At 48.3% G+C, this 26,672-nt stretch overlaps 1 protein-coding gene across 1 annotated transcript in view; it reads right to left on the reverse strand.

Annotated features, from left to right (window-relative positions):
• Positions 1-1,276: 1,276 nt before the first annotated feature.
• LOC137320745 (15-hydroxyprostaglandin dehydrogenase [NAD(+)]-like) overlaps positions 1,277-26,672 on the reverse strand; it is a 100,085-nt gene continuing 74,689 nt past the window's right edge. The window contains exons 5-7 of the mRNA XM_067982505.1: positions 13,846-13,922; positions 10,964-11,127; positions 1,277-4,259 (exon numbers count right to left, since the gene is read on the reverse strand). Of these exons, the coding sequence (XP_067838606.1) occupies positions 4,130-4,259; positions 10,964-11,127; positions 13,846-13,922 (371 nt within the window). The 3' untranslated portion in view covers positions 1,277-4,129. The remainder of the gene's footprint in view (positions 4,260-10,963; positions 11,128-13,845; positions 13,923-26,672) is intronic.

Raw genomic sequence — 26,672 nt, forward strand, 5'->3', positions numbered from 1 at the left:
GGAACCATAAAATCCTCATGTGAGAAACGTTCCATTAGTTTTGCCTGAGCTTTTCAGATGACTCTAATGTATTTGGCTGATCCTCTATCTCAATACCATATTCCCACTCTCTCCCCATATCCCTTGATGCCTTTTGTGTCTAGAAATCTATCTAGCTCCTTCTTAAATATATTCAGTGACGTGGCCTCCATGGTCTTCTGTGGTAGAGAATTCCACAGGTTCACCACCCTCTGAGTGAAGAAATTTCTCCTCATCTCAGTCCTAAATGTCCTACCCAATATCCTGAGACTGTGACCCCTCGTTCTGGAACCCCCCCAGCCAGGGGAAACATCCTCCCTGCATCCAGTCTGTCTAGCCCTGTCAGAATTTTATATGTTTCAATGAGATCCCCTCTCATTCTTCTAAACTCGAGTGAATATAGGCCGAGTCGACCCAATCTCGCCTCATACGACAGTCCTGCCATCCCAGGAATCAGTCTGGTGAACCTTCGCTGCATTCCCTCTATGGCAAGTATATCTTTTCTTAGGTAAGGAGACTAAAACTGCACACAATACTCCAGATGTGGTCTCACCAAGACCCTGTATAACTGCAGTAAGACATCCTTGCTCCTGTACTCAAATCCTCTTGCAATGAAGGCCAACATACCATTTGCCTTCCTAACTGCTTGCTGCACCTGCATGTTTGCTTTCAGTGACTGGTGTCCCTTTGTACATCAACATGCCCCAATCTATCACTATTTAAATAATACTGTCTTTCTGTTTTTCCATCCAAAGTGGATAACTTCACATTTATCCACATTATACTGCATCTGCCATGTATTTGCCCACTCACTCAACTTGTCCAAATTGCCTTGAAGCCTCTTTGCATCCTCCTCACAACTCACGATCCCGCCTAATTTTGTGTCGTCAGCAAACTTGGAAATATTACATTTGGTTCCCTCATCCAAATCATTGATATATATAGTGAATAGCTGGGGCCCAAGCACTGATCCCTGCAATACCCCACTAGTCACTACCTGCCACCCGGAAAAAGACCCATTTATTCCTACTCTCTGTTTCCAGTCTGTTAACCAATTTTCAATCCATGCCGGTATATTACACCCAATCCCATGTGCTTTAATTTTGCACACTTCCTCACCAGATGCACAAAGTCGTGTAATTCCCCTTATATTCTCGGCCGTACCACAGGCAACTCTTGAAACGTGTCTTCATTGGAAGATCGCACATGAAGATAAACCACATCAAACCAGTGGAACAGAATCAAACGATCATAACAATTTCATTTAAAATGACATTTTCTATTGTCATTTGTAATGACTGACAATACAATATTGTTTAAAATAAGGTCAGATAGTATCTCATTGGGCTCGATGTTAGCAGGGCTGCGGGTTTGCGGCGGGGGGGCTATTGGGTGCGTGGGTAACGCGCCCGGTGAAATCAGTCTGCCCCCCTACGCGATCGCAACCTAATTGGATCCACTTACCTGGTCTTCCGGGTTCCCCACTGCTGATCTGCGCGTCGGGCGGGCTGCGCATGGGCAGTAAGATCTGTCAGCTGGAGGAGCTCTATTTAAAGGGGCAGTCCTCCACTGACAGATGCTGCAACAAATAGAAAAAAATACAGCATGGAGCAGCCCAGGGGGAAGGCTGCTCCCAGTTTAATGATGCCTCACTCCAGGTACCAATACATGGGGTGAGGAGGAGGGGGAGGACAGAGATCTTCCCCCCGGCGGGCAGGAGGAAGCGGCCTGCCTCTGCCACCAGGAAGGCCTGGCTCGAGGTGGCAGAGGAGGTCACCTGCACCACCAACATATCGCGCACCTGCATACAGTGCAGGAGGCGCTCCAATGACCTCAGTAGGTCAGCCAAAGTGAGTACACTTACTCATTCCCCTACACTCCATCTGCCACATCACCGCCCCCATCCCACACTTCCTTCTGCACTGCCAACACTACTCTGTCACATCACCCCTCATACCCACTCAAACCTCATCCTCATCTTACCTGCACTTACTCACCTCGCCAGTACTCATCCCACCACTACCACTCAACCCAATCCTCATACAATCTCATGGCTCTATCTCAAACTCACCCTCTCGTGCATCTCTTCCACGGTCAGCCTCACTCAACCTGCCACTACCTCTGCTGCAGCCACAGGGCATGCATCACATATGTGCAGTAGGCAGCGTAAGGCAAACGTGTCGTGAGCATGAAGGGGATGCACAAGGGTGTTTGAGGGTTTGTCATGGTTTTGACTTATATTGAATTTCTGATCAACTCACATTACATATATTGGCACCACTACTGCCACATCTTTGCGAATCTTGTCTGGTTTGTGCAATAATGCCCTTTCCTGAGGATCACTATGAAGACCCACAACTGATGCCACCCATTGTGTCACTGCAGAGTGGGTGTAGGTGTATTTGCAGGGCTCTTTTGTGCAGACGGCTGAGAGACGTCGGCGATGTCCCCGGTGACACCCTGGAAGGAAGCGGAGGAGAAGTTGTTGAGGGCAGTGGTGACTTTGACAGCGACAGGTAAGAAGATGGTGCTCGGGCCAGCTGGGAGCAGCTCGGCATGAAGGAGGCTGCAGATGTCCACGACTACATGTCGAGTGACTCTGAGCCTCCGTGTGCACTGCTGCTCAGAGAGGTCCAGGAAGCTGAGCCTCGGTCTGTGGACCCTGTGGCGAGGGTAGTGCCCTCTGCGACGCATCTCTCTCTGCGGTAGCCCTCCCTACTGCTGTACAGGTGGATGTGTCACAGCACTCTGTTGTGGAGCTCCACGTGTCAGAGGTGGACGGCGTGGATGGCGAGGCTGGTGAGGCTGTTCGCCCTCCGAGGAGGTCATGACTGCAGCTACGGCGGCCCCCATCCGGAAGATGTACATCTGAGGGGGTCCGCAAGGTAGGTACATGTCTCTGGACCCCGCGGGGGCTGCACGCGCACGCCGGCGTGTCAGTGGGGAACCCGGAAGTGGGCGGGTTGGAGCCGGGCTCCGGTCCCGCTCTGGGATTCTCCGATTTTCGGAGCCCCCCCGCCAGGAACGCACCCGATAGCGGGTGCTAAAATGATGCCCATTATCTTTCACTTATACATGCTTTGGCTTTACGTGAATTACAATAAATTTTTAAAAAATTCGTTCATGGGATGTGGTCATCTCCAGCAAGGCCGGCATTTATTGTCCATCTCTAATTGCCCTTGAGAAGGTGGTGGTGAACCATGTTCTTGAACCGCTGCAGTCCGTGTGGTGAAGGTTCTCCCACAGTGCTGTTAGGAAGGGAGTTCCAGGATTTTGACCCAACGACGATGAAGGAACGACGATATATTTCCAAGTCGAGATGGTGTGTGACTTGGAGGGCAATATGCAGCTAGTGGTGTTCTCATGCACCTGCTGCCCTTGTCCTTCTAGGTGGTAGAGGTCGCGGGTTTGGAAATTGCTGTTGAAGAAGCCTTGGCGAGTTGCTGCAGCGCATCCTGTGGATGGTACACACGGCAGTCACTCTGTGCCGGTGGTGAAGGGAGTGAATGTTTAGGGTGGTGGATGGAGTGCCAATCAAGTGGGCTGCTTTGTCCTGGATGGTGTCGAGCTTCTTGAGTGTTGTTGGAGCTGCACTCATCCAGGCAAGTGGAGAGTATTCCATCACACTCCTGACTTGTGCCTTGTAGATGGTGGAAAGGCTTTGGGAAGTCAGGAGGAGAGTCACTCGCCGTAGAATACCCAGCCTCTGACCTGCTCTTGTAGCCACAGTATTTATATGGCTGGTCCAGTTTAGTTTCTGGTCAACGGTGACCCCCAGGATGTTGGTGGTGGTGGATTCGGCAATGGTAATGCCGTTGAATGTCAAGGGGAGGTGGTTAGACTCTCTCTTGTTGGAGATGGTCATTGCCTGGCACTTGTGTGGCGTGAATGTTACTTGCCACTTGTCAGCCCAAGGCTGGCTGTTGTCTAGGTGTTGCTGCATGCGGGCACGGACTGCTTCATTATCTGAGGGGTTGCAAATCATAGAATCATAGAAAATTTATGGCAGAAAAGGAGGCCACTCAGCCCATCGTGTCCGTGTACTGGAACAGCTTGGCTAGAGGCCCGACTAGTTCTGGAGCACAAGTCTTCAACACTACTGGTAAATTTACTACTGGGAAGCAGGCTTCGGCTGATAGTTTTCAAAGTGAATGCCCTTGGTGGTTGTGATTTTCATTACTGCTCCATTCAAGCTATCATCTTCAACCAGTTGTACAAAGCCCTCAGCTATGACTGATGGTCTGTAACACAGAATATAAAGCTCAATGGAATGAAGAATAACTTTTAAAAAAACTACTCATTCGGAGGAATGTCATTACAATAAAGCCTTCGACAAGATAGGTTGCCATGATTATGAACAACGGTGGGAATAATATATACCAGGTGTCGACAAGGTGAATAGAGATACCAATGGATTCGATCTAATTCTACAATTTTTTGTTTTAATCTTAGTTTTATTAACACTCCAAGTGACAGATGAAAGTCCATGTGCAGGTCTGATCGGGTTGCCAGCGCCCTGATGAGGTAACATGACCTAGCTGTTGTCCATGACCATGCCAATGTTTAGGCTTATAGCACACAATTGGCTGAAAATAAAACAGCCTTAGTCAGCCTCTCAGACACCAGTATTCTTGATGTGGGCCCCACCTTCAAAACGTCAGAGAACGTGAGACAAAAATGGTCATTTCTGAGGAAGAGAAAAAAAAAACAAGGACAAAGAAAATGGGGGAACCGAGAAAAACGTTTGAGCAGAAATAAAGGGCTCGAATTTAGCAGGCCTGCGGGTTCCCAGCGGGTGGTCCTCCGGGAGCGTCGAAAACGCGGACGGGTAATTGTTCGCGTCCCCCACGCGATCGCGGGATAATTGGACCCATTAAGGCCTGCTTCCGGGTTCTGCGCTCCCCAGCTGCGTGCCGGCCGGCTGCGCATGCGCAGTACCGTCGACGCGATGTAGGAGCTCCAGTTAAAGGGGCAGTCTCCCAAAGCCCCTCCTGCTGCAAGCAAGAGGTCTGGGAGAATGGCTCAACCAAGGGGAAAGGCTGCGCCCCGTTTTTCAGATCTGGCACTGCAGCTGATGCTGGAGGGCGTGAGGAGGAGGAGGGAAACACTCTTCCCTGAGGATGGGCGCAAGTTCCCTGCCGCCGCAACCAGGAAGGCATGGGCAGAGGTGGCGGCGGAGGTGAGCAGCAGGGGCAACACCCCAAGGACTTGGGAGCAGTGCCGCAAGCGCTTCAATGACCTGACTAGGTCTGGCAAGGTGAGTACACCAACGCACCCTCCCACATCCCGTCCCCACCATCACGCCAAGCAGATCACAACCCCCTCCTGCACAGCCACCACTGCGCTCCATCAGCAATCCTCACAGCCACTCATTCACCATCCTCGCCGTGCACGCAAGTACCCACCGTCCCTGACCCCACCCGAACACTACCACACACCCCAATCCCCATGCAATGGGATGGGCACGTGGCCCACACTTCCTCCCATCCGTTCCGCGCCACGCTCAACCCAACCACACCGATGCTCGATGCGTCTCACGATGCAAGACGCACCCACTCACACATCTGTGTTTTGCCTTCACAGGAGAAGAGGAGCAAGAACAACCGCGAAAGGGCACGCACCGGAGGTGGGCCGCCGCAAGTGGTGGAGCTCACCGACGCAGAGGTGGAGGCGCTCGACCTCGCCCGCACGCGACATTGCCTGTCGGTGGCCGATGGCGAGTGTGTCGCTGCCGAAATGGGCGGTAAGGGAAAGCTGACACTCAACACCCATGATCGCGAGTGACCGTATCATCACCTGCCATCAGGCGCACTGTCAAGTTGGTCCACATGCCTCAAAGTGCCCTCTGTTCTCTTGCAGGTGCGTCTTTGGATCAAGCGAGCATGGAGGGCGATTCCTCAGAGGACATGGCGGTCTCTGAGGGTGCATCGTCACATCAGAGCCAACCATCCACCAGCGCAGAGACACGCACCTCGGTGGGTCCCCCTCGCCAACTAGTTGGGGTAGCACTTGGTGAGTCACTGCGCACGAGTGAGCATGAGCAGACCCTGGTGGCAGGGGCAGCCGCGGAGGGTCCGCGACGGAGGGAGCACTCATCTCCAGGCTCTGCTCAGCCGGACCCAGATGCTGAACCCAGGGGGCCACCAGAGAAAAGGAGAGTCGTCGAGGGCCACCAGCTAATTGCTGAGGTGCTGGCAGAGGTGCCGCGCGCATTGTCCACAATAGCGCAGGCGATGGAGGAGTCCACCTCCTGCATGTGGGCATTGGTGGCGCAGGCACAGGAGGGTACCGGCGACACAGTGTCGCGGGTAGGTGCGGGACTGTCTGCGGTGGAGGACAGGCTGGCCTCCCTCGAGCGTCACGCACAGCTCCACTTCGAGTCCTTGCAGGCCCTCACAACGTCTGTACGGATTCAGGGTGAGCAACATTCCGACGCCACCAACAGGCTGAGGGATACACTAGGGGTGGCCTTGCAAGGCCTCACACATGCCATCCAAACTGCCGTCCAGCAGGGTGGAAGGGGTGATGTGGGCCGAGGCCAAGAGAGGGATGATGGTGACCGGGGACATGGAAGCGGGGACGCCTCTCAAGGCGTCCCCACGTCCCACCCGTCGCCCACCTCTCAACCAGCACCCGCAATGGTGCCTCCTCTCCAGGTGGCCGAGTCTGCCCCTGCCCCGGTGCAGGAGGAGCAGTCTGTGGAGGTGCCCTCACGGGCACCGAAACCCAGGGGCCGTCCGCCAAAAGCATCTACCCGGTCAAGGCAAGAAGACGAGCAACCTGCCACTACCTCTGCTGGAGCCACAGGGGTAGCACCACGTAGGGGTTCCCGGAGAAGAATTCCAAAGGCCTTATAATCACAAAGGGAATACACCAGGGTGTTTATTATTTTGTACTTTGTTTCTTAAATGATGTCACATTCCACATATTAAATAGTCTATTCTCACCACTCCTGCCACCTCTCGTCCATTCTTCCGCGGCTTGTGCAGTAGTTGCGTTCCGTGGAGGCCATCATGACGGCGAACACCTGCTGCCACCCATTGGGCACACTGCTGTGGGTGCAGGATTACTGGCAGCACTCTTCAGTGGAGGGGGCTGGTATGGCCGCTCGCATGTGCAGGTGAGGAGATGCGAGCGCCTCGCAGTGTCTGACTCTAGGAGAACCGTTGACGTATGAGTGCGTCCCTGGCCCGGCGACCATCCCGGTGAGTCGCGGCTCGGCGCATGGGTCGTCCAACATCCTCGGGCGCGTCCTCCTCCTCCTCCTCCGCCTCCGCCTCCTCCTCCTCCTCCTCCTCCTCCTCCTCGCCCTCGCCTTCCTCAATGTGGGTGGCGGGTGTGGATGGGGCCTCCTCCAGCGGCACCCCTCTCTGTTGGGCCATGTTGTGCAGGGCACAGCAGACAACTATGATTCGTCCCACTCTGAATGGTGTGTATTGGAGCGCTCCCCCAGAACGATCAAGGCACCTGAAGCGCATCTTGAGAAGCCCTATGGTCTGCTCAATTGTAGACCTGGTAGCAGTGTGGCTGTCATTGTACCGACGCTCCGGCTCGGTGATGGGGTTCCTCAGAGGTGTCATGAGCCACGTGTGGAGGGGATACCCCTTGTCGCCGAGGAGCCAGCCGTTGCCGGCGTTGGGTGCCTGCAGGATGGGCGGGACGGCGGACTCCCTGAGGACGAAGGCATCGTGGCAGCTGCCGGGGTATCTGGCGCACACGTGTAGGAATCTCTGGCGGTGGTCACAGATGAGCTGGGCGTTCATGGAGTGATACCCCTTCCTGTTTATGAACAGCCCTGGCTCATGCGGAGGTGCCCGTATTGCGATGTGGCTGCAGTCGATTACACCCTGTACCCGTGGGAAGCCAGCCATGGCATGGAATCCAACCGCCCTCTCCATCTGGCTGCGCTCGTCCATGGCGAAGTTGATGTAGTGGGAGGCCCTGCGGAACAACCCATCGGTGACCTGCCTTATGCACTTGTGTGCAGAGGACTGACAGACCCCGGTGATGTCCCCGGTGGCACCCTGGAAGGAACCAGATGCGAAGAAGTTGAGGGCAGTGGTGACTTTGACGGCGACAGGTAAGAAGATGCTGCTTGGTCCATCAGGGAGCAGCTCGTCGTTAAGGAGGCTGCAGATGTCGGCGACTACCTGGCGATTGACTCTGAGCCTCCGTATGCACTGCTCCTCGGAGAGGTCCATGAAGCTGAGCCTCGCTCTGTACACCCTGTGCGGAGGGTAGTGCCTCCTGCGACGCATCTCTCTCTGCGGTTGCCCTCCCTCCTGCTGTGCAGGTGGGTGTGCCGCAGCACCGTGTTGGGGGGCCCCACCTCTCCGAGGCGGACGGCGTGGACTGCGAGGCTGCTGGGGCTGGTCATCCTGTTCGTCCTCCGACGATGTCAACGCACCACCCATCTGGCAGGTGTTGGTGTGAGGGGTTGTGCAGGGTAGGTGGGTGGGTCCTCGGACTGGGGCTGCGGTTTCGTGTCGGTCTGTCCTCTGGCTTGGCGGGGGTTGGTGGAGGGCAGGGGTTGCCCTATGTGACGCGGTGGCCTCCTGCGTGGGTGAGGGCGCTCCCCCGTGGAGCGCACCTTGGCACCTGGCACAGGCTGCTGGCTGCAACACGCCTGGTTTGAAGGGTCCTGTTTCCCCCAGTGTGGGAAACTGACTGCTTTGACCGTAAAATCCCACACTTCCTCTTTTGACAGCTGCTTCAGCTCATTAACTGACCACAACGAGCAAGTTAAGTGCTCTCAAGTGGAACCCCGCTGGCTTTAATTGCCTGCGGGATTCCCACCAGCGGGGCTTGCGCGCGCAGCCCCGCACGTCAGCGCGGTACCCGGAAGTGGCCGGGATTTCGTCCGAATCCGGTCACGTGATCGGAGATCGGGATTTTCGGGGCCCCCCCGCTGGAAACCCGCAGGTAACCCGACCCTAAAATCGAGCCCAAAGTTTTTAAAATGTGCAATTTTTACTTTCATTTCTAAATGTTTACTTTAGCTGTATATGGTTACGATTACAGCTAAAATCTACTCCTGACATCTTTTATTGCTGTTTGTGATTCACAGTGTGTTAGCTGAAAAAATAAAAACGAGATCGGAGGGCTTGGGTAGCTGGGGATCCCTCAGAACCGACGGAACTATAAATTAAGACTAAAAAACGAAGTGGATTTACAGATAGCACTTGGTCCGTGTGATCTCCTGGACTGGTTTCGATCACCTGAGGGGGGGTCGGAGAGGAATTTTCCAGAGTGTTTTTACCCTTATTGGCCTTGGGGTTTTTCTTTGTATTTTGTTGCCTCTCCCAGGAGATTACATGGCTGAGAGGGTGGGGTATAAAGTGTCCAGTCATGATGCTCCAGCCATCATGAGTGTGGGGCAGGCTTGTTGGACCAGCTGGACTCTTCCTGCCGGTCATTTTTGTATGTAAGACAAGGGCCTTGAAATTGCACAGTTGAGATATTAGTGTATGAACGTTTCAGGGCATTCATATGAAATTGTATGGGTACGATAGTGCAGTGCTTATGTCGCCAGACTAGTAATGCCTCTACTTGCCAGGTAGAGGTGGCAGGTTCCCTTTCTTGAAGGACATTTGTGAAGCTGTTAGATTTTTGCAGCAATCCAGCACCTTTAATGGTCACTTTCTGATGCCAGCCCACAAATGACCAGATTTATTGGATTCATAGCGGTAGTGTAGTGAATATGTTACTGGACTATTAGTCTAGATGCCTGAACTAATAATCCAGTGAAACGTGCGTTCAAACCTCACCATGGCAGTTTGAGAATTTGAATTCAGTTTTAAAAATCTGGAAATGAAACGCTGCTATCAGTAAAAGTGACCGTGTCCGGTTGTCCTAAAAAAAGCAAATTGGTTTCACTGATGTCCCTTAGGGAAGGACACCTGCTGTCCTTACCCAGTCTGGCTGACACCTGAGTCCACGTGGATGGGACGATGCTGTGTAGAAGTTACGCCATGATGTTATAGGACAGGCTTGATGGACCAGCTGGTCTTTTCCTGCCCTTCATTTTCATACTTTATGTACGTTTGTAAGTGCACACCTTTACGCTCACAGACTTCTGTCTCGCCGCAGTAACCTGACAATATGGGCGGTCCGAATGAAGCACTGAACTGGTGAAAGTTTTCACCTTCGTCTCGAGACCCTTGGTACAGAACTGTCACTCAAGCCGGATCAAAGACACAATGGAACATCTGGAGCATGGAGGTACTTGACGAGCAGATGTGCACCTCATCTGGGTCTCCCATACCCAGGAACTGCGAGATACTGGAGACGAAGCCTCAGTTTTTAACCCCATTGCTGTTAGAACATAAGAACATAAGAAATAGGAGCAGGAGTAGGCCAATCGGCCCCTCGAACCTGCTCCGCCATTCAATAAGATCATGGCTGATCTGATCCTAACCTCAAATCTAAATTCATGTCCAATTTCCTGCCCGCTCCCCATAACCCCTAATTCCCTTTACTTCTAGGAAACTGTCGATTTCTGTTTTAAATTTATTTAATGATGTAGCTTCCACAGCTTCTTGGGGCAGCAAATTCCACAGACCTACTACCCTTTGAGTGAAGAAGTTTCTCCTCATCTCAGCTTTGAAACAGCAGCCCCTTATTCTAAGATTATGCCCCCTAGTTCTAGTTTCACCCATCCTTGGGAACATCCTTACCGCATCCACCTGATCAAGCCCCTTCACAATCTTATATGTTTCAATAAGATCGCCTCTCATTCTTCTGAACTCCAATGAGTAGAGTCCCAATCTACTCAACCTCTCCTCATATGTCCGCCCCCTCATCCCTGGGATTAACCGAGTGAACCTTCTAGTTTGATCAATTGATCTCCCAGTGGCTTAGAGAATCTGATGTAAAACACCCGGAATCATTTGAAGATAGAAACAATGAGGTGATGATAGAGTAACAGTATAACATAATAACTTACTCTAGGACTCCAAAGACATCCATTAAATGCTTGACGGTGTCCTTGAATTGAAAAAAATTTCCAAGATTTTCTTCATGGTTTATAGTGTCGAGAATTGGAGTGTTGACAAAGCTGGGGCACAGGGCATTTATTCGAACCCCATAATTTCCAAGTCTAGAAGCTTCCTGGAGGAAAGAGAGGCCGTTAGCTCTTTGTCAGAAATTGCTCCTCGCCCCCATACCCCCCCCCACCCCCGGCCCCCCTCCAATGTCTCAGTCGGTTAATGCAGTGAGTATCTGACTAATCAGATCAGGAAGGTCTCTGCTTCGATTCCTGCTCAGTGCTGTTAGCAAAGTTTAGGGGTGGTGGGGTAGGGGTGTTACAATTGTCATCAGTGCCCTTGGGTTAGGGAGAGGAAGGGGGGGGGGAAATCAGTCAGGGTTCTCATTCTTGATCACTATCCAGTAATTATTGCTAGTCAGGTCTTGGAGAGGGTGAAGAGAAGATTTATTGGAATGGTACCAGGCATGAGGGTCTTCAGTTATGTAGAGAGACTAAAGAAGATGGGATTGTTCTCCTTAGAGCAGAGAAGGTTAAAGGGAGATTTAATAGAGTCGCTCAAAATTATGAGGGGTTTTGATGGAGTAAATAAGGAGAAACTGTTTCCAGTGGCTGGAGGGTCAGTAACCAGAGGACACAAATTTAAGATAATTGGCAAAAGAACCAACGGGAGGGATGAGGAGAATTTTGTTTACACAGCGAGTTGTTATGATCTGGAATGCAGTGCCTGAAAGGGCGGTGGAAACAGATTCAGTAGTACCTTTCAAAATGGAATTAGATAAATACTTGAAAAGGAAAAATTAGCTGGGCTATGGTGAAAGAGCAGAGGAGTAGGACAAATTGGGTCGCTCTTTCAATGAGCCGGCAAAGGTATGATGGGCTGAATGGCCTCCTTCTGTGCTGTAAGATTCAATACTCCTATATTCAGTGAGGAGAGGATCAGATTGATTCCTTGACCATCCCTCAGAAAAGATGCAACATTTTCAGAGGAGGGAAAGGAGGACAGAAAGATTAGCAGATAAAGGAAGAGAAAAGTGAATTGTTCCTGATTTTTTGAGTCATTTTGAAGTCTAAGGAAAGAGAATAATTTCAGTCACAAATGATCCCGAGAGGATTCCACCCCTTACTGCCCGGTTCCATCAATATGTTTATATTGAGGTTGGTCTTGGCTCATAGCTTCACATTTAATTGATTCAGTCTGTTTCAGTCAAAGATCTAACGTAGCATGAATTAATAAACTCAGCATTGAATAGCATCCCGTATTCTGCAATCATTCATTAGGCACAATCAAACAGATCTCCCAGTGGGTAAGTGCACTAGCACTTGAGATTTTTAGCCATACAGACTACAAAGGTAGCAGGTTTAATATTTGACCTGTGCCAAGTTAGCTGATCTCAGAAGTAGGAGTGCTATCATCAGCCTGGGTGCCCCTAATCGCTATCGAGTGGCTTCAGCTGGAAAATCTGTGCATGTGCTTATGTTTAGATGCATGTTAGGTGACGACAACATTAGGTTCAGCTGTAATGTCCCCCATAGTCACTTAACCTCCTGACACCCACTGTCTGGGCTCACACTTAGTCAGTAGAAGGAGGTACCATGAGGCAGCCATAGAACTATGCATCGATCCAGGTCAGTACCATTACAGGCAGAAAAGAAAAATGAATATTAATGTAAAAATGATTTAATTTCTAACAAGTGTTGCTGTTTTTGGGTGCCATTTGATAGTAGATTGATTATATTTAATGTGCTGAGCAATAAAGTGTGTAAATGGGGGATAGTTTACCCCTTAGTCGGCATCTTGTACTTAAACATAGAGAAAATGTTTCCACTTGTGGGGGAGTCCAAAACTAGATGTCATAAATATAAAATATTCGCTGGTAAATAGAGAACACAGGAGAAACTTCTTTACCCAAAGAGTGGTAAGAATGTGGAACTCGCTATCACAAGGAGTAGCTGAGGCAAATAGCATAGATGCATTTAAGGGGACGTTAGATAAACACATGAGGGAAAAGGAATACAAGGGTATTCTGATAGGGTTAGGTGAAGTAGGGAGGGAGGAGGCTCGTGTGGAGCATAAATACCGGCATAGACCAGTGGGGCCAAATGGCCTGTTTCTGTGCTGTAGTTTCGATGTAACTCGATGTAAATATTATGACTGGTTCCCAATTTCTGTACAATGGTAGTGAGTGGGAGGTGCCCAGTACATTCGGATTTACCTAGAACATGTATGAGTTTATAAATTAAATTCACCAATCCCACGCTTCCAAAGGGGTGCCAGACTCAAAAGGAGGGCAGGATATAGTCAGGGCTACAACACTGTAAGCACGTTGCCTTATATGAAGATTGTGGTGTATGCACTTCAATCAAAGTCTCTGTTGTATTCTTTATATCTCAGCATTGAATAGCATCCCGTATTCTGCAATCATTCATTAGGCACAATCAAACAGATCTCCCAGTGGGTTCGTGCACTAGCACTTGTGATCTTGAGCCATACAGACTACAAAGGTAGTCCTTTCTTTCTATCCTAGGATGCCAGAAACAAGATAATGCGATCTAGATCTTCAAAGCAGTTTTTTTCTGAATGAATCACCTCAAGGGCAAGGTTTGTTTTAGAAAGTGAAGTGCCTGGTGTTACCACTGAAAGGCCATTTGGGGGGGGGGGGGGATTTGCAGCCAAATCCATTATCTTTTATTGGTATCTGGCAGGTGAATTGCTGCTGAGGTAACTTTTGTCCTCCTCATTACTGTTGCTGAGGCAAATGTTGCTCCACAAGTTATTGTAGAATATGATGACCTGCCCTGATACTATCAGATGATCAACTGTTATTGTTTACAATACTTACAGCAAGAGATCTAGTAAAACCAAGTACTCCATGCTTTGAAGCTGTGTATACTGGAGCATGTGCTGCTGGTAAGAAACCTGAATAAATTAAACACATCACAGGATAACTTAATATGTGTTTACCATCTACAGCATCTTCAGTTCCACATAACCCTCCACCGTACTGCAGACTACAGTTATTTTGTATCTGAATTGCCATGATTTAACATAAGTAAGAAAACAGTAATGGGACTTAGGACTGATAAATCTCCAGGACCTAATGGTTTCCACTATTCCTAGTTTCTCACCAGTTAGAAAATATTCCAATTTATCTTTCTTGGTTGGATGAACTCATATTTCCCCATATTGAACTCCATTTGCCATAGTTTTGCCCACTCACTTAATCTGTCCCGTTGCAACTTCCTGCTCCACTCCAGGGTGTTAAAAGAAGTAGATGAGGAAATTGCAGCAGCGTTAGTCATAATCTTTCAAAATTCTTTTGATTCTGGAATAATGCCATTAGATTGAACATCTTCTAATGTCACTCCATTATTTAAGAAGGGTGGGAGAAAGAAACCAGGTAGCTACAGGCCTGTCAGTTTAATGTCCAGAAGGCATTCAATAAGGTTCCACACAAGAGATTATTAGCAAAAATGAGAACTCAGGGAATTGGAGGTAACGTTTTGACTTGGGTTGAAAATTGGTTGGGAGGTAGGAGACATAGAATGGGGATAAAGGGTAGGAACTCTGGTTGGCGGATGTGACAAGTGGTGTTCCCCAGATATCTGTTTTGGGGCCTGAATTTTTCACCATATTTATTAACGACTTGGATGAAGGAATAGAGACTTGTATATCCAAGTTTGCAGATGACACTAAGTTAGGAGGGACAGTAAATAGTGCAGATGGAAGCAGGAAGTTGCAACGGGACAGATTAAGTGAGTGGGCAAAACTATGGCAAATGGAGTTCAATATGGGGAAATATAGGTTCATCCAACCAAGAAAGATAAATTGGAATATTTTCTAACTGCTGAGAAACTAGGAACAGTGGAGGAGCAAAGAGATTTAGGAGTCCAAATTCACAAAGCATTAAAAGCCAGTAGACAGGTACATAAAGCAATCAAAAAAGCTAATGGAATGTTGGTCTTTATCTCAAGGGGGCTGGAATACAAAGGGGTGGAAGTGATGCTTCTGGAGTACTGTGTCCGGTTTTGGGTAACACATCTCAGGATGGCCTTGGAGGGGCTGCAATGCAGATTCACCAGAATGAGGCTTAGAGGGTTAAATTATGAGGACAGGTTGCATAAACTTGGCTTGTATTACCTCAAGTATAGAAGACTGAGGGGTGATTTGATAGGGGTGTTCAAAATGTTAAAAGGATTTCCTCTGATGGGGGAATCAAGAACAAGGGGATATAATCTAACAATTAGAGCTAGGCCATTCAGGAGCAAAAATCAGGAAGCATTTTTTCTCACAAAGGGTTGTAGAAATCTGGAATTCTCTCCCCCAAAAGGCTGTGGATGATAGGACAATTGGAGCTTTTAAGACTGAGATAGATATATTTTTGTTAGGTAAGGGTATCAGGGATATGGAGCAAAGGTGGGTAAATGGAGTTGAGGTGCAGATCAGCCACGATTGGCACCCCTTCCACCACCCTAAACATTCACTCCCTTCACCACCGGCGCACAGTGGCTGCAGTGTGTACCATCCACAGGATGCACTGCAGCAACTCACCAAGGCTTCTTCGACAGCACCTCCCAAACCCGCGACCTCTACCACCTAGAAGGACAAGAGCAGCAGGTACATGGGAACAACACCACCTGCACATTCCCCTTCAAGTCACACACCATCCCGACTTGGAAATGTATCGCTGTTCCTTCATCGTCGCTGGATGAAAATTCTGGCACTCCTTACCTAACAGCACTGTGAGAGAACCTTCACCACACGGACTGCAGCGGTTCAAGAAGGCGGCTCACTACCATCTTCTCAAGGGCAATTAAGGGTGGGCAATAAATGCTGGCCTCGCCAGCGATGCCCACATTCCATGAATGAATAAAAAAATTAATAGAATGGCAGAACAGGCTCGAGGGGCTGAATGGCCTGTTTCTGTACCTAATGTTCCTATAAGACATGTTTCAAAGTTTATAAGCAAGGCCATTGCTTTGCGATTTTCATACAAAAAGGGTGGAATTACAAATGCAATTCCCAAAACAGTGGTAAAAATTCCCAAATCCCATTTGATAAAAGCAGAATTTAATTAGTCAGTCACTCGTTGCCATAAATAGGCCTCGACAGAGGGCAGTTAAGAGTCAACCACGTTGATGTGAGACTGGAGTCATATTTAGGACAAATCCGGCAATGACGTCAGGTCTCCTTCTTTAGAGGACATTAGTGAACCAGTGGGGTTTTTATGACAGAACTACAGCTTCATGGTGACTTTTACTGATAACAGCTTTTCTATATCCAGATTTTAAAAAAAACTGAATTCAAATTCTCAAACTGCCATGGTGGGGTTTGAATGCATGTTCTCTGTATTATTATAGGAACATAGGAACATATACCTCTGGATTGCTATCCAGTAACTTAACCAATACACTACCGTACCCAGTATATCAATGATTGGGATATAGGGCTAGAAGGAGTGGTGTGTTCCCAGCGGTGAGTGGCACTCACTGGCAGCGTGGGTCACAGATTGGGCTACAACATTGTAGGCCTGATTTTCTGACCCATGCTCCTGTTGAACCAGGCCCTCTGCTGGGAACACAGAATCGCCTAATTTACCCGAATACTAATGCATGACCAAAATACTTCCAGTCATTTACAAAACTGGATCGTTTATTTATAGAAATTTAAAAACAGAAAATGCTGGTCTTGGGGTGAGGGAGTTCAGTTATGTGGAGAGACTGGAGAAGCTGGGGTTGTTCTTCTCAGAACAGAGAAGGTTAAGGGGAGATTTGATAGAGGTGTTCAAAATCATGAATGGTTTTGACAGAGTAAATACGAAGAAACTGTTTCCAGTGGCAGAAGAGTCGGTAACCAGAGCTCAATATTCCGGGGTACAGAATCTTCAGGCGAGACAGAGGGGGGGGTATAAGAGGAGGGGGGGTCGCAATATTAATTAAAGAATCAATTACTGCCATAAGGAGGGATGATATATTAGCAGGTTCCTCTAATGAGGCCATATGGGTGGAGCTTAGAAACAAAAAGGGGGCAAGCACTTTGATGGGAGTGTACTATAGACCCCCAAACAGTTAGGGGGAGATAGAGGAACAGATATGTAGGCAAATCTCAGAAAATTGTGCAAATAATAGGGTAATAATAGTGGGGGACTTCAACTTCCCCAATATTAACTGGGATACTCAGAGTGTAAAAGGCTTAGAGGGTACAAAATTCTTAACGTGCATCCAGGAGAGCTTTTTGAGCCAGCATGTAGAAAGTCCTACAAGAGAGGGGGCGGTACTGGACCTAATTCTAGGGAATGTGGCCGGCCAAGTGGAAGAAGTGCTCGTAGGTGAGCACTTTGGTGACAGTGACCATAATTCGGTGAGATTTAAGGTGGTCATGGAAAAGGATAGGGAGGGGCCGGAAATAAAGGTTCTAAATTGGGGGAAGGCCGATTTTAATAGGATAAGGCAGGATCTGGCCAAAATGGACTGGGATCAGCTGCTTGTAGGAAAATCCGCATCGGAGCAATGGGAGTCTTTCAGAAGGGAGATTGAGACCATACAATGGCAACATGTTCCCGTAAAGGTCAAGGGTGGTTCCAAGAACTCCAGGGAACCTTGGATGTCAGGGGATATACGAGAATGGATTAGGAAAAAAAGGAGGGCTTTTGGCAGATACAAAAGGCTAAGGACGGAGGAAGCCCTAGAGGAGTACAAAAAGTGCAGGGGGATACTTAAAAAGGAAATTAGGAGATCAAGGAGGGGCCATGAAATAACACTGGCGAGCAAAATAAAGGAAAATTCTAAGATGTTTTATAAGTATATTAAGGGTAAGAGGATGACTAGGGAAAAAATAGGGCCCATTAGGGACAAAAATGGCAATCTGTGTGTGGAGCCGGCAGATGTAGGAGGGGTTCTAAATGAATTTTTTGCATCTGTTTTCACTATGGAGAAGGACGATGTAGACATAGAAATACGGCAGGGGGACTGTGATATACTCGAACATATTAACATTGAGCGGGAGGAGGTATTGGCGGTTTTAGCAGGCCTAAAAATGGATAAATCCCCAGGCCTGGACGAAATGTATCCCAGGCTACTGTGTGAGGCAAAGGAGGAGATTGCGGGGGCTCTGACACATATATTCAGAACCTCTCTGGTCACAGGGGATGTGCCAGAGGACTGGAGAACCGCTAATGTAGTACCATTATTCAAGAAGGGGAGTAGGGAAAAACCGGGGAACTACAGGCCAGTGAGCCTAACATCAGTGGTAGGAAAATTATTGGAAAAAATTCTGAAGGACAAAATTAGTCTCCACTTGGAGAAGCAAGGATTAATCAGGGATAGTCAACATGGCTTTGTCAAGGGAAGATCATGTCTGACTAATTTGATTGAATTTTTTGAGGGGGTGACTAGGCGTGTGGATGAGGGTAACGCAGTGGATGTGGTATACATGGATTTCAGTAAGGCCTTCGATAAAGTCCCGCACAGGAGACTGGTCAAGAAGGTACGAGCCCATGGAATCCAGGGTGCCTTGGCACTTTGGATACAAAACTGGCTTAGTGACAGAAGGCAGAGGGTGATGGTCGAAGGTTGTTTTTGTGACTGGAAGCCTGTGGCCAGTGGGGTACCACAGGGATCGGTGCTGGGTCCCTTGCTGTTTGTGGTCTACATTAACGACTTGGATATGAATGTAAAAGGTATGATCAGTAAGTTCGCTGATGATACAAAAATTGGTAGGGTGGTAAATAGCGAGGAGGATAGCCTCAGTCTGCAGGACGATATAGATGGGTTGGTCAGATGGGCGGAACAGTGGCAAATGGAATTTAACCCGGAAAAGTGCGAGGTGATGCTAGGCAAGACAGAGGGTCAGAGGGATCTTGGTGTGCAAGTTCACAGATCCCTGAAGGTGGCGGAACAGGTAGATAAGGTGGTAAAGAAGGCATATGGGATACTTGCCTTTATTAGCCGAGGCATAGAATATAAGAGCAAGGAGGTTATGATGGAGCTGTATAAAACACTGGTTAGGCCACAGCTGGAGTACTGTGTGCAGTTCTGGTCGCCACACTACAGGAAGGATGTGATTGCTTTGGAGAGGGTGCAGAGGAGATTCACCAGGATGTTACCAGGGCTGGAGCGCTTCAGCTATGATGAGAGACTGGGTAGATTTGGTTTGTTTTCCTTGGAGCAGAGGAGGCTGAGGGGGGACATGATTGAGGTGTACAAAATTATGAGGGGCACAGATAGGATGGATACTAAGGAGCTTTTTCCCTTCGTTGAGGGTTCTATAACAAGGGGGCATAGATTCAAGGTAAAAGGCGGGAGGTTTAGAGGGGATTTGAGAAAGAACTTTTTCACCCAGAGGGTGGTTGGAGTCTGGAACTCACTGCCTGAAAGGGTTGTGGAGGCAGGAACCCTCACAACATTCAACAAGCATTTGGATGAGCACTTGAAATGCCATAGCATACAAGGCTACGGACCAAATGCTGGAATATGGGATTAGATTAGACAGGGCTTGATGGCCGGTGCGGACACGATGGGCCGAAGGGCCTCTATCCGTGCTGTATAACTCTATGACTCTCTGACTCTATGACACAGATTTAAGATGATCGGCAAAAAGAGCCAGAGGTGACATGAGGAAACGTTTTTTTAATACAGTGAGTTGTAATGATCTGGAATGCACTGCCTGAAAGGGCGGTGGAAGCAGATTCATTAGTAACTTTCAAAAGTGAATTGGATAAATACTTGAAGGGAAAAATTTGCAGGGCTATGGGGAAAGAGCAGGGGAGTGGGACTAATTGTCTAGCTCTTTCAAAGAGACAGCTCAGGCATAGTGGGCTGAATGGCCTCCTTCTGTGCTGTACCTACTTTGATACTATGATACTACGATAGGAACTCGGAGCAGGAGTAGGCCATTCAGCCCCTCAAACCTGATCCGCCATTCAAATAAATCATGGCTGATCTGTATCTTAACTCCATCTACCTGCCTTGGTTCTTTGGGCAGCAGGTCAGCCAACATCTGAAAAATAGATAGGTTAATGTTTTGGGTGGGATTCTTCATCAGAACAGATTACACCCACAGCATTAACTCATCTTTCTCTTTCAGACATTGACTGACCTGCTGTGTATTTCCAAACTTTTAGATATCCAGCATTCACAGTTTTTCTTTTGATCAGTCATTTCTAGAAAAGTTTGCTTTTGAGCCTATTAATGGACAAGCTGGCATTACTTCATGGAAAAGTTAATTTTCGTGCATCAATTCTTGATTAGAACCATAGAGGTTTGCATCACATATTAAGAGGCCATTCGGCTCATCGTGCCTGTGCTGTGTCTTTGATCGAGCAACTCAATACTAATCCTACTGCCCTGCTCTCTTCCCATGGCCCTGTATCTTCCTCATAGAAACTAATAAATCCAATAGGGAATTCCGGAGAAACTTCTTTACCTGGAGAGCCATTAAAGTGTGGCACTCGCTACCACATGGCGTAGTTGAGGCGAATAGCAGAGATGCATTTAATGGGAAGTTAGATAAACACATGAGGGAGAAAGGAATGGAAGGATATGCTAATAGGATGGGAGGAAGCTTGTGTGGAGCAAAAACACCGGCATAGACCTGTTGGGACGAATGGCCTGTTTCTGTGCTGTAAACTCTATGTAATTCTATGTAACCGCAGAGGTTTATAACATAGAAGGAAGCCATTCAGCCATCGATTATTCGGAATATGACAAATGACCGAGGCTGGCTGAATTAGGTGAAATAACAATGCAAGTTGAGGGAGGCCCCTTTGACTAATTGGTACAAAAGTAATTATTAAACGAGGTGTGTCACTTCCATGAAGTTGCCCGCTTGTAAACATGTATTCCACAAGATTAATTAAAACTGTCTGCGAACACCTCATACAGCAGCTATTTTGCCATTTCTAGCTGGCTTTAAAATTGAGCTTGCCTATAAAATCTCCCTAAAATTAGTAAGCCACATTAAATGAAGCATTTCTCTCACAGTCTGTAATCTTGTTCTAATTCAACGGTGCAATTAGGGCAGACACTTGCTTGATTTAGTATTGTCTATTTATTAGCACTACAAGGTTAAGAGGTGCTGTTTCAATATTCATTCTACGTACTCGCATGCAAGACGAGGAATTTATGTTGCTTAGGATTCTCTCCAAATAGAGTTATCTTTCTAATGATGTTGGACCCAATGGCATTCACTCCACTCTCCCGCATTGTGATACTTAACACGGTGACATTGCCACCTGACTCCCATCTCCTGTCCAGCAGCCCACTGAATATAAAATGGGAGAAGCCCCAGCAGGATAGATAGAGTTTTAAAACCAGAAGCGTGAGCTTGGTTTGAAGTCAGTAGGGGCAGCAGGCTGGAGGAATGGAGCAAATGACCTGGGTGAAATCAAAAAGAACAAGAAGTTGCATTTATATAGCGCCTGTAACGTCGTAAAACATACCAAAGCGCTTCACAGAAGTGTAATCAGACAAGAAAATGGACACCGAGCCACATAAGGTCAGGTGACCAAAAGCTTAGTCAAAGAGGCAGGTTTTAAGGAAAGTCTTAAAGAAGGAGAGAGAGGTCGGGAGGTGGAAAGGTTTAGAGAGGGAATGTCAGAGCTCAGGGCCTAGGCAGCAGACAGAAAATGTATTTGTAGATGACAGGCGGGAATGTCGGAAGACAGAAACTTTATAATGTTGACTCTCGTGTTATAGAGTGGAATTTTAAGGGGTCACTTATACATGTGTTGACTTATATGTGAGTATATACGGTAAATGATCCCATAATTCCATCATTTCTATCAATAGATCTGAAGAGAAATGGGTACACAGAACCCAGTGACTCCAGCGGCTCTTTCTAATGTTATTCTCCTTCTCCAAAGTGTATATCAATTTTTCAATTCAATTTTAAAATTATGGCAAAATCTTTTTAGGTATAAAAGAAAATGTTTATGGCCAATATTTATGGCCAAAATATATAATATAATGAGATTTATCTCCAATGCACCCAAGTGCAAGGTTTTTCAGATGCAGAACAGATTTAACTTACATTGATTCAATGGAGCCATGATTTTAGTAATCAGTGGGTATGATTTCCTGTGTGCTCAGGGACATAGTAAAACTACAGGAAAGCTGTAAAATCGTAAACCCATTCTTCCTGCATTTATTTGCAGTGTCACTACGCTTGGCAACTACAAGAAACCATGCCCCGTGGTTTGATGGTGTAATGTCTTCGCCATGTGACCACGTATGTGGTTCCCATATAGCTCCATAGGGGGCAATTTTAACCTAACCCACCTGTCGGGAAAGTGATGGGATCGGGTGCAATGCTGGTTTTACACCCGACCTGATTTTAATCTCCATTGAAGTCAGTGGAGAGTAATATTGGGCGAGGTGTAAATCCAGCATTCCTCCAATTCTGGCCTACTGCACATCTCCGATTTTCTTTGCTCCACCGTTGGCGGCCGTGCCTTCAGCTGCCTAGGCCCTTAGCTTTGGAATTCCCTCCCTAAACCTCTCCGCCTCTCTACCTCTCTCTCCTCCTTTAAGACACTCCTTAAAACCTACCTCTTTGACCAAGCTTTTGGTCACCTGTCCTAATATCTCCTTATGTGGCTCGGTGCTGAATTTTGTTTGATAATCGCTCCTGTGGAGCACCTTGGGACGTTTTGCTATGTTACAGGCGCTATATAAATGCAAGTAGTTGTTGTTGTTGTTGATCGCCTGGGTTTCCCGCTGAGCGAGTTAGGCTAAAATTGTCTCCATTGAGTCAAATTCTAAACAAAAACATTTTTAAAAATATATACGGGGCTATGGGGAAAGATCAGGGGAATGGGACTAATTGGATAGCTGTTTCAAAGAGCCGGCACAGGCACGATGGGCTGAATGGTCTCCTCCTGTGCTGTACCTGCTATGAGACTATGATACTATGATAAAGTATAAACATGATGGTACTTGTTTCAATTTCAATTGCACACCACTCAATGGGCTACAGAAGACTTACAGTGACCGATAGGTGTAGATAGAACAGGACAATGAATGGGCAAATAGTGAGTTATCTTCAATAGCAAGAATATCATGTCAATAACTCCATCAAGAAAGACGCACCATAACTTTTCCTATTCTGCAGAATCTCTTCGGAATATAGCAATTGCTAGATGAAAAAAGACCAAGGTCCATCTAGTTCGCCTTCTACCATCCTGGTAGTTGCATGATACAATGATAATGGAGTTGTTGACTAATCATAACAATAAATCTCTATCAATTAATCTACAACAGACCCAGACATGACGGGAGGAAAATCCCCCGTGGTGAAGAGCTTTGGAAACCATGGCCTCCATTTTAGCACCCGCTATCGGGTGCGTTCCTGGCGGGGGGGGGGGCTCCGAAAATCGGGAAATCCTGGACCGGGTCGGGAGCCCGGCTCCAACCCACCCACTTCCGGATTCCCCACAGACGCGCCGACAGGCACGCGCAGCCCCCGCATGTGGGACTCCCGCAGGCAATTAAAGCCAGCAGGGTGCCACTTGACAATATTTATCTAGGTATTTCAGGTCGTTAACTGACCTGATTAAGGGGTGGGATTTTAGAAACAACTGGGACTGTTTCCCATACTGGGGGAAACACTCCCAGTTGAAATGGACGTGTTGCAGCTGTCATCCTGTGGCAGCTGCAAAGGTCCATTTGACAGGCGGAGGGGGGAGACCCTCACTCATTGCAGGAGGCCACTCTGTCACTTTGGACAAAGTTTGGCCTCCACCTCCCTCCTCCTGACAATCAAATTCACCAACTTGCAAACTTACCCCGGGGTCCAGACGCATGAAACCTACCTTGCAGACCCCCTCAGATGTGCATCTTCTGGATGGGGGCCGCCGTAGCTGCAGTCATGACCTCCCCGGAGGGCGAACAGCATCACCAGCCTCGCCGGCCACCTCTGATACGTGGAGCTCCACAATACAGTGCTGTGACACATCCACCTGCACAGCAGGAGGGAGGGCAACCACAGATAGAGATGCGTCGCAGAGGGCTCTACCCTCGCCACAGGGTCCACAGACCGAGGCTTGGCTTCCTCGACCTCTCTGAGCACTTGACATGTAGTCGTGGACATCTGCAGCCTCCTTCATGCTGAGCTGCTCCCGGCTGGCCTGAGCACCATCTTCTTACCTGTTCCTGTCAACGTCACCACTGCCCTCAACAACTTCTCCTCTGCATCCTTCCAGGGTGCCACCGGGGACATCGCCGACTTCTCTCAGTCGTCTGCACAAAAGAGCCCTGCAAATACACCTACACCCACTCTGCAGTGACACAATGGGTGGCATCAGGTGTGGGTCTTCATTGTGATCCTCAGGAAAGGGAATTATTGCGCAAACCAGACAAGATTCGCAAAGACATGGCAGTAGTGGTGCCAATATACTATGTGATGTGAGTTGGTCAGAAATTAAACATAAGTAAAAACCATGACAAACCCTCAAATACCCTTGTGCATCCCCCTCATGCTCACGACATGTTTGCCTTACGCTGCCTACTTCACATATGTGATGCATGTCCTGTGGCTGCAGCACAGGTAGTGGCAGGTTGAGTGAGGCTGACCGTGAAAGAGTTGCATGAGAGGGTGAGTATGAGATAGAGCCATGAGATTGTATGAGGATTGGGTTGAGTGGTAGTGGTGGGATGAGTACTGGCGAGGTGAGTAAGTGCAGGTAAGATGAGGATGAGGTTTGAGTGGGTGTGAGGGGTGATGTGACAGAGTAGTGTTGGCAGTGCAGAAGGAGATGTGGGGTGGGGGCGGTGATGTGGCAGATGGAGTGTAGGGGAATGAGTAAGTGTACTCACTTTGGCTGACCCACTTAGGTCATTGCAGCACCTCCTGCACTGTATGCAGGTGCGCGATATGCTGGTGGTGCTGGTGATCTCCTCTGCCACCTCGAGCCAGGCCTTCCTGGTGGCAGAGGCAGGCCGCTTCCTCCCGCCCGCCGGGGGGAAGATCTCTGTCCTCCCCCTCCTCCTCACCCCATCTAATGATACCTGGAGTGAGGCATCATTAAACTGGGAGCAGCCTTCCCCCTGGGCTGCTCCATGCTGTAATTTTTCCTATTTCTTGCAGCGTCAGTCAGTGGAGGACTGCCCCTTTAAATAGAGCTCCTCCAGCTGACAGACCTCACTGCGCATGCGCAGTCCGCCCGCCGCGCAGATCAGCAGCGGGGAACCCGGAAGACCAGGTAAGTGGATCCAATTGGGCTGCGATCGCGCGGGAGGCAGACTGATTTCACCGGGCGCATCACCCACGCGCCCAATAGCCCCCCTGCCGCGAACCCGCAGCCCTGGTAACATCGAGCATAGGTCCAAAGTCACCTGTTCCCCCCAAGCCTACTACACTTAGCACATGTCATGTTTCAAATGACTCTATTTGGTGACAAACATTCAGCTCCTTGGTAATTGCATTTTATTTCTGTGCGAGGCGAACAAGTAGCAAAAATAGTTGAAAAGCTGGTAGAGTTGTTGAACTCCTTAATAAAGTTGAACCCCACCTGTTGTTGGGACATTCAGTGCTGCACAAAGCATAGATCTACCGCACAACGGGATTTTGTAGCCCTGTTTGGCAAGTTGCAGGTTTATCCCATCTCGTGCTCCTGGATTCAGTGTAATCCAAAGCCCTGTAGACCAATGGACTGGATGAAGATACCCTTAAACATACCAGAGTGTAGCTGCCTCAACATTGAGGATCTGTGGCCAGGTTGTGAGTCCACTACAGAACCGTGATTGGACCAGTTCCAGAAGCTAAGAATTGCTAATGCTTAAACCAGATCTTCATGTTTATGCCACAACCACAACAACTAATGCAACTGCACCTCAACATTTTGTATCAGTCCAAAGAGTCTGCACATAATACTGGTGGTGAAGGTCCATGCAACACTCCTGTCTATGAAGCTCTTCCAATCAATGCTGCCATTGCATGGAACTCTCTCACTTATACACGCAAGTAAAATCTTTAATTAATCATCACTTGTTGAAGTAGGGTTGTTGGCATGTGCATTATGTTAAAGCAAATCTGGTGCCTATTGGTACCCCAGTACAATTTCTCAATCCTGCCATTAAGAAATGCTGAAGCATGTTGACAAGGTACTTGTGGGATATTAGGCAATTGTAGTGAGCGATGCATGGTCTGTGCCTGGAGATCACAGGGTACCAGGACGTGTAAGCCCTCTTCCTGCTGGCACACTTTCCCATCTACCAGCAGATCCTCCCCGATTTCCCTCAGTCTCAGGGAGCCCAAGACCAACCAGTGACGATGGAAGCTCTATCACCGTTCCATTACACTAATCATCTGTAGTTTGCAATCATCGCATGATCCCCCTCACCCACTCTTCCTGTCTGACCCGATCCCTCTGCCAATTGGGACCCGGACCCTACCAATGAGTTCTGCCACTTGAATGTACAAAGGTATATGTATCTGCAAATACAGTCCAAATTGTAATGTAGCATGCACTCAGAATTGTGACCGAGAACATGTAAAATCCCTTCAACTGTTGGTGTCAGCCGTGGCTAGGTTACTAGCACTCTCGCCTTTGAGTCAGGATGGGTGTGGGTTCAAGTCCCACTCCAGAGACTTGAGCATAAAATCAAGGCTGGCACATCAGTGCAGTACTAAGGGAGTGCAGCACTGCTGGAGGTGCTGTCTTTTGGATGAGAA

Source organism: Heptranchias perlo, chromosome 4 (assembly GCF_035084215.1).
Source record: "Heptranchias perlo isolate sHepPer1 chromosome 4, sHepPer1.hap1, whole genome shotgun sequence".
In the NCBI taxonomy this organism is placed as follows: domain Eukaryota; kingdom Metazoa; phylum Chordata; class Chondrichthyes; order Hexanchiformes; family Hexanchidae; genus Heptranchias; species Heptranchias perlo.